General features: G+C 35.3%; 1 protein-coding gene across 1 annotated transcript; it reads left to right on the top strand.

Annotated features, from left to right (window-relative positions):
* The first annotated feature begins 452 nt into the window (after nt 1-452).
* On the top strand, nt 453-13,108 carry LOC120104375. The gene is made up of 5 exons (XM_039115298.1): nt 453-655; nt 5,950-6,122; nt 11,971-12,154; nt 12,397-12,503; nt 12,622-13,108. The coding sequence occupies exons 1-5, from the start codon at nt 584-586 to the stop codon at nt 12,713-12,715; spliced, it is 630 nt and encodes a 209-aa protein (XP_038971226.1). The 5' UTR covers nt 453-583; the 3' UTR covers nt 12,716-13,108.
* Nucleotides 13,109-13,710: the final 602 nt, after the last annotated feature.

Below are 13,710 nucleotides of genomic sequence, written 5' to 3'. Positions count from 1 at the left end.
TGTGGCTTCTTGATTTATCATGCAACACAAGAGTTTAATTTTCTTATGCTATAAAATTTAAAAGAGCGAGGAAAAGATTTTGTTCTGATATAATAAAATGTATGATGAAAAATCATGAAGAGAACTCGCTCTTCAAACGGCTTTGGCACTTGTATGCTCCTTCATTTCAACAGAAAAAAAGGGAAAAATAAAGTTTAGAACTTTGAACTTATTGTAAAAGGAGATGTGAACTTGTAGGATTTGGCACATTGAAGCTATTTTAAAAGGCAAACTAAAGAGTTGTGACTTGTGAACTTATTATAAAAGACATGCGATCGAGATCCAACAAACCATTGACGAGAGAGATATAAGAAAGAGGCTAATTAAACAAGTAAATAAGACCAACCTTGGGCCGGATCCGAGGGGATGGGCTGGTTGGTTCTCAGTCGTAGTTCCGGCCCTTTGATGGGATCTTTGATCCAGAGGCAGCGAGGGGCGCGAGGGGACGTTGGAGGAAGAGAGCATTCAGTGCGGGGAGGAAAGGGGGGGAAGGAGCGACCGGCGACGACGACTCCACTCAGCTTCACTTCCGCTTGCAATCGCGATGGTCTCTCTCTCGACGTGGGTTCGCTACGCCGCCACCAAGTTCGAGTACTCCGTCGTCCTCAGCTGGAAGGTACGAGACTCCTCCTCCTCCTCCTCTCTCTCTCTCTCTCGTTCTCGAGGGATTTTTTATTCGGCTTCCTGCCTTCTCGTTCTTGCGGTCCAAAATCCAGTCTTGATTTGGTTTCCCGTCGCAGTCGCTCTTATCGGCTTGCCCTTTTCTTGTTGCCCTCGTTTGGGCGTTCTTGATTTTCGTATTGGGGTTGCGGACGAGGATTTATTTGGGTTTGATTCTACAGGGGATATCATGGGTTTCTTGCAGGCGTTCATGTGGGATTTGATGTGAAAATTCTAGGTTTTACTTCTGGTTTGTTCCTTCGTTTTTTGATTTTTTTTTTTAATTTTAAATTCACTTCCCATGTTCTTGAGTATGATATCCCGTTATCTTGTTTATTAGGGTGAAAGGAGAACGTTTTTTTCCTTCTGAAGTCGCAATGTCCTGATGAATTGCGTGGGTGTTTGCGGTCATCTATGGTTCATGGAGTTCTCATGTATCTTGTAATTGTTGACTGGTCTTCTTGATTTCTAAATGTCCATTTTCTTGGTTTCCGATTTGGGTCTTATCTCTTTCGATGCATTAGTGGTTAATTCTCCCCCTTCGGTTTTCATGATCTCGAAAATTCCTTCTAACGCTGCAATTGGGTAGCTTTCCTTGATTTCTTCCTTTTTTTTCTTTCTTTAAAAAGAGACTTGTTGGGTTTTTAAACAATATCAAGGACGTTCATTGTTGCTGCAGATTGTTTGGTATTCAAACAAAGCAAATATGTGTAGGCGATCTGTTTTTCCACTTGTATATCTGGATTCCAGATGCTCTGATGGGTTGTTAATCGGTTTCATTCATTTTCTTTTATTATCCGCATCCTTAAACCCTATCTACTAGGGCACCAATGTGGTGATCAGCGAAGAGGTATGGACGTAATTCTTTTAATGCTTCCAAGTGGCATGCTATTACTACATTCATGATGGGGAACACTCTTTATAATACTCTGTCAGGGATCCCTTGTTTTTCTAATAGTTGGGGGTCTCCTCTCACCTCTTGGGCAAAGAGTAGTCTATAATTTCTGAAGTGTTGTTTTGGGAACTTATCAAACGAAGGGGACAGATTTTATTTTAAGAGCAACATGAATATCCTGAGGCGACACAAAAGATGACTTTCGGGGATGTTGATTGTATTTCTCTTATGGTATTATGGATGGAGCACAGTATAAGAGTTGGAGGATGCTTAATACTTTCGGAATAGTGGATGACTAGAAGGCTTATCAAGGTTGGAAAGCTCATGACTTGGACTCGACATATCCTCTACTATTTTTTTTTTTTTTGGGCTCGGATGAGTTAGCTTGGCAACTCGGGTTAGTCTTGTGTTTCTTACATGCACACACAAATATATGTGTATGTATATATGCTTCTATACATCACTAAAAAATATTTAACTGATCTAAACATCTAAAAATAATTTGAATATTTAATCTTCTAAAAGTAATGAAGAGTATATAGGTATTTAGACTTAACAATGGCAACTATATGCAAACTCAAATGAAAAATAGCAATACCAAAATAATCGCCCAACATTCCATGTTATAAAATTAATCACGTCCAAGCTATTTAGTCCAAAAAATCTGACCTTTGTCTTAGTAGGCTTAGCTTTTGACTTGACTCGATTGAGTAATGAGTTGTCTTATCAAGTGAACTAATAAAGGGCTATTGGATTCATATTGTAAATTTATTATGAGGAACCTGATGATCTTGAGCTATGCCTAAGAAACTCGAAACGATAAAAGAAACTCGAAACGATAATAGAATCACAGTTTGCGGATCTCATTGGAATATTGGGTTGGGGTGGGGAATAAGTAGCTTTTCACTTTTGCTTGTTATCCATACATTGACAATCTTATAAAAACACATAAAATTCACATTATGCTAGCATTTTTTTTTACATAAGACAACAAAATCTCACCTGCCATGCTTATTGAAAGATTCTGGAGATTGAAAGTTGTAAGTGGATAGCGTAGACTTTGCCTGGTTGATCTCCACTTTGTTAAGTGTAGTTGGTCTCCTCTTTGTTAGTTTGCTGTCCCATGATTCCCTATAAGTTGGTATCACATAAGCTATCTTTGTTTTCTGTATTTCAAATAATTATTTTTTCACTCCTTAGAAAGGTACCATATGTTGTGGGACGTGGTTTCAAATACATTGATATGGGAAGTCCAGAAGGTATGAATGAGAATAATTCTTATAGGCAGTGATAAGTTAAACTAATTTTCTTTCTTGCTCTTTATGTAGTTATATTGCCTTCCATTTGGATGGGACCTTCTTGCAATCTTGGGATCCTTTTAGTTAGATTCTTATATGCATATACTTGAAAGTAAATGTGTGTTTTATGTTAACAGATGTAAATCATAGTAATATCCATATATTTATGTATTAGTCAGGAGGTCAGTTCTACAACTCATACTTTTTGATAATTTGAGGCCTAAACATTCATAAACACGAGGGGCAAGGTCCATTGTTCTATTATTGATAAGTGATTTTAGGGCCAAAATCGAATCGGATACAGATTGGATACTAGCATATCCATATTCATATTTGTTTTATTTGACGAATACAAATATGGATACAGATGTTAGTCAGACATATTTATTCTAAACGAACACAGATACAAATTAGATACCAAAAATATGGATATAAATCAGATAATTAAACTTTATGACTATAGAGATATTGCTAAGTGGATGATAAATCAAGTTAATAGCATGTTAATATGGTCATTTATTTTTCTTAAAAGTTTATGAGTGTCATATAAAATTAAATACAGTTACAAATAGAATCGGATATTCGGATATAGATTAGATAGTTGTCTATCCATGGCCATATCTATTTTTTTTTGACAGATATGGATACATATATTAGTCGAATGCTCAAATTTCTATCCAGATCCAGATAGATTTAGATATGAAAACGGAGCCGAACGGATATTATTTGATCCGCTTTCACCCTTAAGTGGTTTCCATATGAAAAATATAAATTAGAGTTTGAAGAAGGGGAAGGAGTTGTCGGTCCATAACAAATAGAGGAGGATTTCCCAGAATATGGCACCCTTGTCCTAGTCTATTTGATTGTATCGAAATGCCCGCTAAATTGGGATTTTCCTATCAGGCCCAATCATTTTAGGTCAAGCGGTTCATTTATCATAAAGAGGATGAGCTTCACGAGAATGATCCAGAGTTCTTGCAAAGTAGAATAATGCAGCATGAGACACGAGATTGATCTTCCAAAGGACAGGGTTTTTTTTTTTTTGAATGAGCCAATTCATTTGGCAGCAGAAAGATGGATATTCCTTGCTCATTATCAGACAATTAATTATTCACAGACCCCATGTGAGTCTAGTAGTTTCATTTCCCATCTCATGGAAAACTTTTTTTTGCATATGCTTAGTGCTACCCTCCTTCTGGGGGTATTCTAGTGATAAGTTCTATAGGAATTGGACAATCTTATTTGGTCAAATACCTAATGACAAACTCATATGTTCCTTACATTACGGTATTTCCAAAAAAGTTTCTAAATAACATGCTTGAAGTAATCTTGATATGGAGTTGCTAAATATGACGGATGTGCAACTATGTATATGACGTTGAAAATAGGCTGATATCACCCTTCAATCTGCTAATATATCTATCCAAATTGGGATAAGATCCAAAGATTTTTTTTGGCTCCATATGTGATAAGGTAAAGTGAATGAGAAATATAGTGAATTTTGTCTGAACCACTAATGAAGAAAAAGGAAAAGAGGTTATTATTGAGGAAGTAAAATGGACTTTTTTGAACTTGATCCCTCAAGATTTCTAAAGTCGACAAATATTCCTGTTATTATAAATTTCATTATTGTTGGTATTGACATGTAGAAGGGGACTCTCTCTTTATTCTCGTCCAATTAATCAGTTTCTCAAAAGATCTATCAAACTTTGGAACAAATGATTTGCTCATTGAATATTCAATTTTTCCTTCAACTTTGATTAAAATGGATTCATAATACTGAATTTTTTTCTTATATATATATATATATATATATATATATTTTTATGGGTAGTTTAAGAGCTACTCTTGGTGTAACTCTTATAGAGTTCCATCTTCTTTGAATTGGACGATGGAGTGCTACCTTGATGATTTGAGCAGTTGGATGTGATCTATTATTTTTGAACTTTTTATACACAAAATTATGTGATTTGAAGACTCCTAACCTATACATCAAGTGGTCAAAAATTGGACAATTTAACATGAAACAATACATGTTTTTGACTATTGATGCATAGGTTAGAGGTCTCCAAATTGCATAATTTTTTAGTGCAGAAGCAATTTAGAGGTTGTAGATTATATCCAACAGCATGGGTCATCGATGTGAGACCCCCTATGGTGGGAAGTAGGGAACAATAGAGGCACTACTTTGATAATGCTGTTTTCTCACAGTGCTGCAAAGGCTTTTTTGGGAATCTTCCCCCCACTCACAAATCAAATCATTTGATCTCACATTTCAAGCCAGTCAAGAAGAGTGCGAAATCCTTAACCAAAGCCCTGAGCTCTCAAGAACAAAATGGATGAGAAGCTTGTTGTTTGTGTAGTAGGACACCCTCCATCTATTGTCAATACTAGTATGAGCCAGGGTGGCCTCCAAGCCTACTTATCCAGGTCCTCAAAGCCTAATATAGATTTAGCCACACCTGAGACTGCAACTGCCGACTCTACTCCATTGTTGTGCTGACTTCGCGAATCTACCGGGTATTGATTTCCTCTTATTTTTGCGCTAGGCCTGTACCATAGGCTCATATAAGATACACCGAGTGTCTTGAAAGAATACCTGGGGTAGGAGATTCAATTAATCGAGATTCAAAAGCTGAAATTGCACCTCTCCTATATATAGGTATATTTATATTCAATAGATTCGGGCTATGATTAATCATTTGATATGTTAGTATGTATACATATATGTTAGATATACAGGGCAGTCCATAAATCATTCTGGTGCGGTTAACACCATGCTTGATGATACTTCCATCAGCATGGTATTCATGTTCCTGCAGATACTGGAAATTCACAAGTGCTTACTCTTCCTGTATCTTGTACTAGGCATTGGAGCCAGAGTAGAAGTTTCAGTTCTGATTCCTGCCTTTGTGATTTTGTTTTTCATGGTGTCCTTCCATATTGATAGTTTTGCTCTTAATTCGTCTATAATATAATTTTTCTTTTGCAAGTTAAAATGTTATTTCTATTCCAAGAATGATGGGCCTTTATTTATTTATTTTTGTTTCAATACAGAAGTATAATGTAGGTCAAATCAAAGGAAGAGAGTTAAGCGATGCTATCTGGAAAATTTTTTTTCAAGGCAAGCTGACCTTCTTGCATTGGAATAAAGGAGAAGAAATGACACCTACCATAACTGGAGATGGGGGAACTCTTCTTGTCAGAAAACTTCCTTTTCCAGCTCCAACGTATTTCCACCTCTTCATGTCTATTTTCTTTTTTGACTACTTGTCCTAGATCTCTTCATGGTTATTTTCGTGTTTGCTTCTACAGTGCGTTGGAAAGCAATTTTTTGATAAGACATTCTGCATTTTGCATGGTATTCTTGAGAAAATATTCTCATTGTAATAATTTACTAGTTTCTCCTTACATTTCTGGTTATTTTTTGATCTTCATCTTGCGAAAAGTTAGTTGTTTTGTTGCTCTTGTTGCTGCTTTTGTTGTCATTGTTGCTTTTGTTGGGTGTAGGTAGGTAGGGGTCCTCTATAATTCTGTGACACATTTATTTCATTAAATTGTATGTTAATATTTCCATGAGTTATAGGATTTGATTACTCTTGTTATTTCTTCGTTTTCAATTATGTTATTATAAGGAAAACTTTAGTGCAAAATGTACGCCATGAGGTTTTAACATAACACCTATTTGCTATTAAGTATTTATTTGATCGTATTTCATGCATGTAATCATGCAACTTCTTCTGCACACTTAGAATTATTCTGGTATGGTTATTTACATTGTACATTTATGCATGTACCAACTCTCGCATGTGTAAGTTTGCTTGCCCATGCTTCTGTAAGCTGAAAGTTTCAATATATCCATTCATGAGCATTTCACTAAATTGCAGTTTTAGAATGATTTTTTTGATGTAAATGGAAGACTATGATTAAATTTGTTTGTCTACTACTTTTTGATTAGTAGGTTTGAAATGAGGAAATTTATGTGATTGGGCATGATAATTCGGAGCTGGTTTGATGGACGAAGAAGCCACATTGAGCTTCTTGATTTCAAGATTTGGTCATCTATTGCTGCCTGCATGTTGGGATTTTAGTATTTGTGCGATCTTTGTAAACTAAATAAGAATTTTTGCTAGAAGAATAATTAGATGAGAGTCCAAAATGTTAAGAGGTTTTACATTTTCCTAGATTCTCACTTTGCCAGATTCTCGCTTTTGATTGTCATCTGTCCCACTTGATACCTGTTCTAGACTTCTAGTTCATTCTGTGGATTGAAAGTTATGAACAAAAGGTTCTGCTCCTTTAAAGTGTTTCAGAATTTTACTATGTACACCTTGAGGCATATCAAAATGTCAGTATAATGAAAGTAGTTTAAAACCTGATTACATAAATGAAGTTGATGAGTTGAAGGATGATTGACTGTTGCACTAAATTGCATGGGGCTTGCCTGGGAACTGGGCTACAGTGTTTGCCTGGGTGATATGACAACCTTCACCCCAATCAATGAAAATCAATACTCCTTTCTTTTTGGGCGTCTGCTCCTGCAAGTTATTACTAAATGTAAAACATTGGTCTCCAAAGAAAAAGTTGGCAGTTGTTGAACCTGAGTTTTAATCAAGCTTGTTTTTATGAGCTACAATTTGCAAAAACTACTCGCAAATTCGGATTTTGGTTTATAGTGTCAAGGAAGCTTACAACATCTCACTTTTTGTTTTTTTCCTTTTTCTGTAAATTTGTCAGTAGTAATAGTGTTTTTTGGAGCTATTAGCATTCACTTGTATATTTGAGCATGTTGGAGCTATATCCAATGATCCACTTGGAAAGTCGGGATAAACAATGGAACTAGCATTTGAGGAAATGGGTATTTGCATTACATATTGGAATACTACATAATGGAACCACAATTGATTTGATTTTTAGTTGTATAAAATGCTAAAAGATAAGACTCAAAATTTATGAGGGCTTTGCCTGCAAATCTCATATTAATATTTCCTTTTTGAATATTAATATTGACCGGCTCTTATACAACTTGAAGTTGAGGGTTGCAAGCAAAATTTTTAATCTATCTGTCAAAGTTAATACAATCCATTGATCCTCAGACGTTACAATTCAATGTTTTTGGTTCTCTTAATTGTAGTCGTCAGTATAGGACCACTTTTGATCAGTTAAGTGTAAAAAACTAATAACAGTTATTTTCATGAAATATCCAAGATAATATAATTTAGAAGAGCTAGACTTGGCTGTACTTAAATGGATCTCGACTTAGATCCGGTCGGGTCTACATTGGATAATAAAGGTCCCACATCGATAATCCGAGCTGTTGGATGTGATCTACTACCTTTAAACTGCTTACATATCAAAAAATCATATAATTTGGAGACCCTTATCCTATGCATTAAGTGATGAATATATATATATCATTTAGTGTTATTTAGATTATTCATTTTTGGACCACTTGATGCATAGGCTAGGCATCTCCAAATCACATGATTTTTGGTATGTAACCAATTTAGAGAGAGTAGATCACATCCAATGGCTCGAATCATCGATGTGGGACCCCTATCATCCAATCCAACCCTAAGTGGATCTGAGTGGAGATCCACTCGAGTGTAGCCCAGTATGGCTCTAATTTAGAATAGGACTACTTGTCTATATGTTTTTCCCTTAGTTTTTAGTTAAATTATAGTCTGCCATATGTGTTAGATCTATAATTCCACTCTATTCATGCCGTCTAAGACTTAGATCAATCTGATATAGTGGTGGATAATGAATTGTCAATATCTTATATTGCTGCCTGCATGCCTATGTATATGAAAGAGTAGAATTTCAGTTAGAGCTACTTAATGAGAAGCTGTTTTGTAATATTTACTATTTCTTGAGATGGTGATTGTGAAGATTAGAACAAGAATAAAATATTAGAACAGAATTGGAATAAGCTATGTAGGTTATATGCAGTGTCTGTCATGGAGTGCAATGGGCACATTAGACATAATGATTACGTCAATGCATTATATAGCATGCATGAACAATACATGGTGATGCACTGACTATGGACATATAATTAATTCTATTCAAGTGCTTCTAATTTGTTCTTTAAACGTTTCTTTGTTCGTCTGCATTTTTCATTTTCCCCACGTTTTCTATTTTATCCTTTGCATATAACTATGGTATAAGGATAAAAAATAACATGTCTTGAGGATACTTCTTACTTATGATTTCCTGTTGATTAAGTATAAAAATTTGAAGCCCAGTAGTAGATAGTATGTTGATTTATCTTGGAACATGCACATCCATATGTCTGCCACTCCAATATGTACTCATTTCAAAATTTCGAATGAAGTATGGATCCATTTCATGACAGCACTAATTATCAGGGCAAGAGCTACCTAAGACTGAGGCAGGATGAAGAAACACACTTCACATACTTGCAGCTCTCTATTTCTAGTCTCTGCAAATGTTTTATTCAGTTCATCGCTTCTATAGTTATCCCTGTTTTTGTTCCACAGTTCTATATTTGAAACAAATAAATTGGAAGAGCACAAAAACTTTCTACAACCCTTGACTAATGTAGGCTTGGGGCTTGCAATAAACAACATAGATTAGTATTGACCCAAGAGTGGAATGTACTGATATGGTTCTGGGATGTGCATATTAGTTCTCAGAGCAGATATATCTTTATGAGAAAAAGAAGCTATCATCTTATAAGCTATCATCTTTATTGGGATTTATCAGCAGATATATCTTTCTGTAGAAAAAGAAGTGTAAATGTCAGTAGCATTCACTAAATATTGCTTGCCAATCCTAAAGTTTACCATAGATAATGGAATAAATTATCAATAATCATGATGCCAAATCTTTAAATAATGAATATTGCATCATATGGCCAAACTTTTTTACATGATAAATGATATTTGTATTGTTTTAAAAATCTTGTTTGTAGACAAATATGTGGTTTCAGTTTCATTATATTCGGCTTGTAGATTTTCTACTTGATCTTTAAAATGTAATAATCTTATATCATGTATATTTTGTGGTAAACCATTTTTTAGTTGAGTTCTATATATATCAAAAGCAATTAGTAATTTGAAAGATCCACAATGTTACCATTTGGTTTTAACATCTTTATAGTGCTAAAATTAGGAAGCTCATGAGGTTTTATTTCATAATTCTCTGATATGCATTCCCCTTGGTTGGTTCATAGCATTATTTTGTTCTATAGCTTATCTATAATGCATTTAAGCATTTAAGGGTCAAGACTGCTCCCTTTGCAGAATTTGTTATGTAGGGATGTTACCTTGCATATTTTATTTGTCCAGATAAACAAGAATTTTCTTGTCTTAGATAACCCCTTTAGATACATGCTTGGAGGCTATCTTTTTACTTAGGCGGTTGGTAGGAAAATATAGAGAAAAAGGATAAAGTATATGTGGTTTTTATTGACTTAGAGAAAGCTTATGTAGGGTACTAATAAAAGTAATTTGGTGGGCTTTAAAAAGGAACAATGTCCATAAATAATATATTGAAATAATTGAGAACATGTATGGTGGAACATTTGACAAGTGTTAGTAGTTGTCATGGTACAACAAGTGTATTTGCAGTGGCAATAGGCTTGCATCAAGGATCAACACTATATCCATATCTTTTTGCAATAATTATGGATGAACTTATTGCTAATAAGTAGGAAGATGTAACATATATTATTCTCGAATGATATAGTGTTGCTCGATGAAAAGAGAACTAGATTAAATAGTAAATTATATTTATTAGAAAAACTTTAGATGATAAGGATTTAAAAATTGGTAGAACAAAGATAGAGTATATGGAATGTAAATTTAGTGAAAATGGAAATGAAGATGTGATCTGATGGATAGGAGATACCATAGAGTGTTTGATTTCATTATTTAGGATCTATTATATAAAGTAATAGGGAGATAGATAAAGATATATGTAATAGAATTAGAGCTTTCTAGATGAATTGGATAAGTGAGGGTGGGCTTTGATGCAATGGTAAGGTTGCTCCATTGTAATTTGGGTGCCATAGGTCAGGAACAAAGAAGAAGCATCTTCGCATGCGAGTGTAAGGCTGCGTGCATTTGACCCTCCCTAGACCATGTAGTGGCGGGAGCTTTGTGGACTAGAATGCCTTTTTTTGGATGAAGCGGGTAAGTCCATGTGGAATATTATGTTTAGGTGCATATTTTGGAGACTTAAGAGAAATTTTATGAAAATAATAAGGTTTACAATGTTGTATGGTTTGGAATGCTGGGCAATACAAAGAGTGCATGACAACAAGTTGATTTGGCAAAAATGAGAATGTTAAGTTGATGTGTAGAGAAACTACAAAGAATAGATTGAGAAATGAATATAGTAGAGGAGTTGCTGGAGTTGCGTAAGTTAAGGGTAAAGTGATAGAAAATTGATTTGAGATGTATTTTGATTCATGTTGAAGGTTGTAAGGAAACTGATTGAGATGTATTTTAATTCATGTTGAAGGTTGCAAGGAAACTGATTGAGATGTATTTTAATTCATGTTGAAGGTTGTAAGAAAAGGAGAGGAAGATCTAAGATAATATGGATGGAGGTTGTGAGGAAGGACATGGAGAAACTTGAAATTACATCTGAGATGAATCGCAATAGGAATGCTTAGTGAACAAGGATCCATAAAACCGACCTTAAATAGTTCAGTAAATGCTGGATGGTTATGGTTATGGTGTGGTTATGTTATTGGATAAACAAGAACTTTCTAGTTGAGGTAGAAGAGAATTGCTTTCATTGCAACCTTCATTTCTTGTTAGTTGTTTTGAACCTTGTGTTATCGAGTGTTTTTTAGTGCAAAAGATGGGAAAGCCTGAGAGGCCAGATTACTTGTATTACTGTGTCCTTAATCTGCATTTAAATGAGACAAATACAAAGATTGTTTTAGCAGTGGATACCGTAGAGCATATGATGTTATTATTCTTCTAAGATGTTGAATTAATGATGTTTATGCTTCCATTTATCATGCTTCCCACTTCCTTCCTGCTGATTTCTTATGTCTAAATGCTTTAGTTTTTGATTATTTATTTACTTACATTGTGACAGGCAAGTCTTTGTGGGAGATGTTGTCCTGTTAAAAGATCCTGAGAAACCTGATGATTACCTTGTTAGAAGATTGGCTGCTATAGAAGGTTATGAGATGCTATCCACTGATGAGAAAGATACACCATTTATTTTAGAAAAGGATCAGTGTTGGGTGTTGTCAGACAATGAATCTGTAAAGCCAAAGGTACATTTATATTTGGTTTGGGTAACTATGGTTGTCAAAATTATGAATATCAAAATTAAATATGCATATAAATGGTCATGATGTTTGCAATTGGGCATTACCAAAATTTGGGAATGTATGAGCAACAGGCCATAGCGGTCACAAGTTTTCACTATTTCAGCCTTGTTGAGCACAAGTTTTTGTGGTCTTACTATCTACTGCCTTACATGCAAAGTCTTATTTTCATGTTCCTCTGGTGGCAGGAAGCCAGGGACAGTCGTTTGTTTGGTCCTGTTCCCATGACTGACGTTGTCGGTAGAGTAGTCTATGCTTTGCGGTCAGCTGTCGATCATGCTCCGGTACAGAACAGGTACAGTTGAGCAATATATTGTTGTTGTTTTATTTCTGTATCTGTTTCCATTAGCTTTTTATTTTTTCAAAGAAAAAGTCATGGAATAAGCTAAAAGTTTTATGCATTATGCGTCCAGTCATTTGGCAATGAATCAAGATTCATCAGTGTTGGCAGTGGAGTTGGATGTTGATGAGATGGTGAAGGGTACAAAAACAAAGGACATGTTGTAGGGTCCACCTAATCTGCAATCCTCCGAATGGCTCCTTTTATCAGGGTGCTGTTGTTTCTTTGAAAGAACACCGGTGAAACCCCGTCAACGTTTTGCTGGATGAGGATGACTAGTTTGAAATCGTCTTCTGTTGGCTGAATTCTATCCTGGGTGCTACAAATTAGTTTCAATTCCACATCAGACATTTGACACACAACCATATGATCTTACTCCGAGCTTTTGGATATAAAGTTCACAATCTAGAACAGCTATGAAAGTAGATGGATTCTGTTTAGATTTGGTAAGTTCATCAAATCTAAATGCATGTATATGGATCTAAATGCATATATGCATAATTTCTCCAACAATTTCACAAATATACCACATTCTAAGTAATTATTCCAGACTTATCGTCGATCAAGGTCTCCAACAAATTTTTTTTTTTTTTTGAAAAGAATTCAAATATTTAAATCAAGAGAGACTATCAGTTGTGAAGGTGATTTTCTGATTTGGTCGGTAACCGGTGGTGTCACTGTTTAAACTATTGAAGTCTTCAGGCTTGATTAACAATTAGAACTCCTAGGACTATCCCCTCCTGGCTTTTAACTTCAACTAGATTTCTTGTTTCTTTGATGTTTAAACCTAGTAAGTCTTGCTTTCTAGAGGCTGTTTGATTCATATTTGACGCTGGCGAGTGTTGTTTCCAGTGGCTGGTTTAATGATCCTTCGAGGCAGTCCTATTGTGGCATCCTGATCAAATAAAAACCCCAGGAACATATTGGAGGCTTAAGCCTGTTTTTAACCAGAGGATGCTAAAATCGTCTCTGTTACACTTGACTTCGTACCCGATTTGAGAGCATGATCTAAACAGTGCACTTATTAGAGGATGGCACCAGAGCCGATAATTTCATTTTGCGGCGGCAGCAACCAGGTAAATGAAGCATGCAAACTCAAAAGGGGTTGACATCATCTTGGCATCGAAATTGTTCTATTACTGGCGATACGCAGCATAAAAAA

This window comes from Phoenix dactylifera, chromosome 18 (genome assembly GCF_009389715.1).
Source record: "Phoenix dactylifera cultivar Barhee BC4 chromosome 18, palm_55x_up_171113_PBpolish2nd_filt_p, whole genome shotgun sequence".
NCBI lineage: Eukaryota > Viridiplantae > Streptophyta > Magnoliopsida > Arecales > Arecaceae > Phoenix > Phoenix dactylifera.
The sequence above is the reverse complement of the archived record's forward strand: the minus strand, read 5'-3'. Positions and strand labels throughout refer to the sequence as shown.

Excerpts from the sequence above, each read along its gene's own strand:
- LOC120104375 (XM_039115298.1), top strand. The coding sequence starts at position 584 with ATGGTCTCTCTCTCGACGTGGGTTCGCTACGCCGCCACCAAGTTCGAG. Across the intron at positions 12,155-12,396 it reads ATGAATCTGTAAAGCCAAAG|GAAGCCAGGGACAGTCGTTT; the intron begins GTACATTTATAT and ends CTCTGGTGGCAG. Across the intron at positions 12,504-12,621 it reads CATGCTCCGGTACAGAACAG|TCATTTGGCAATGAATCAAG; the intron begins GTACAGTTGAGC and ends TTATGCGTCCAG.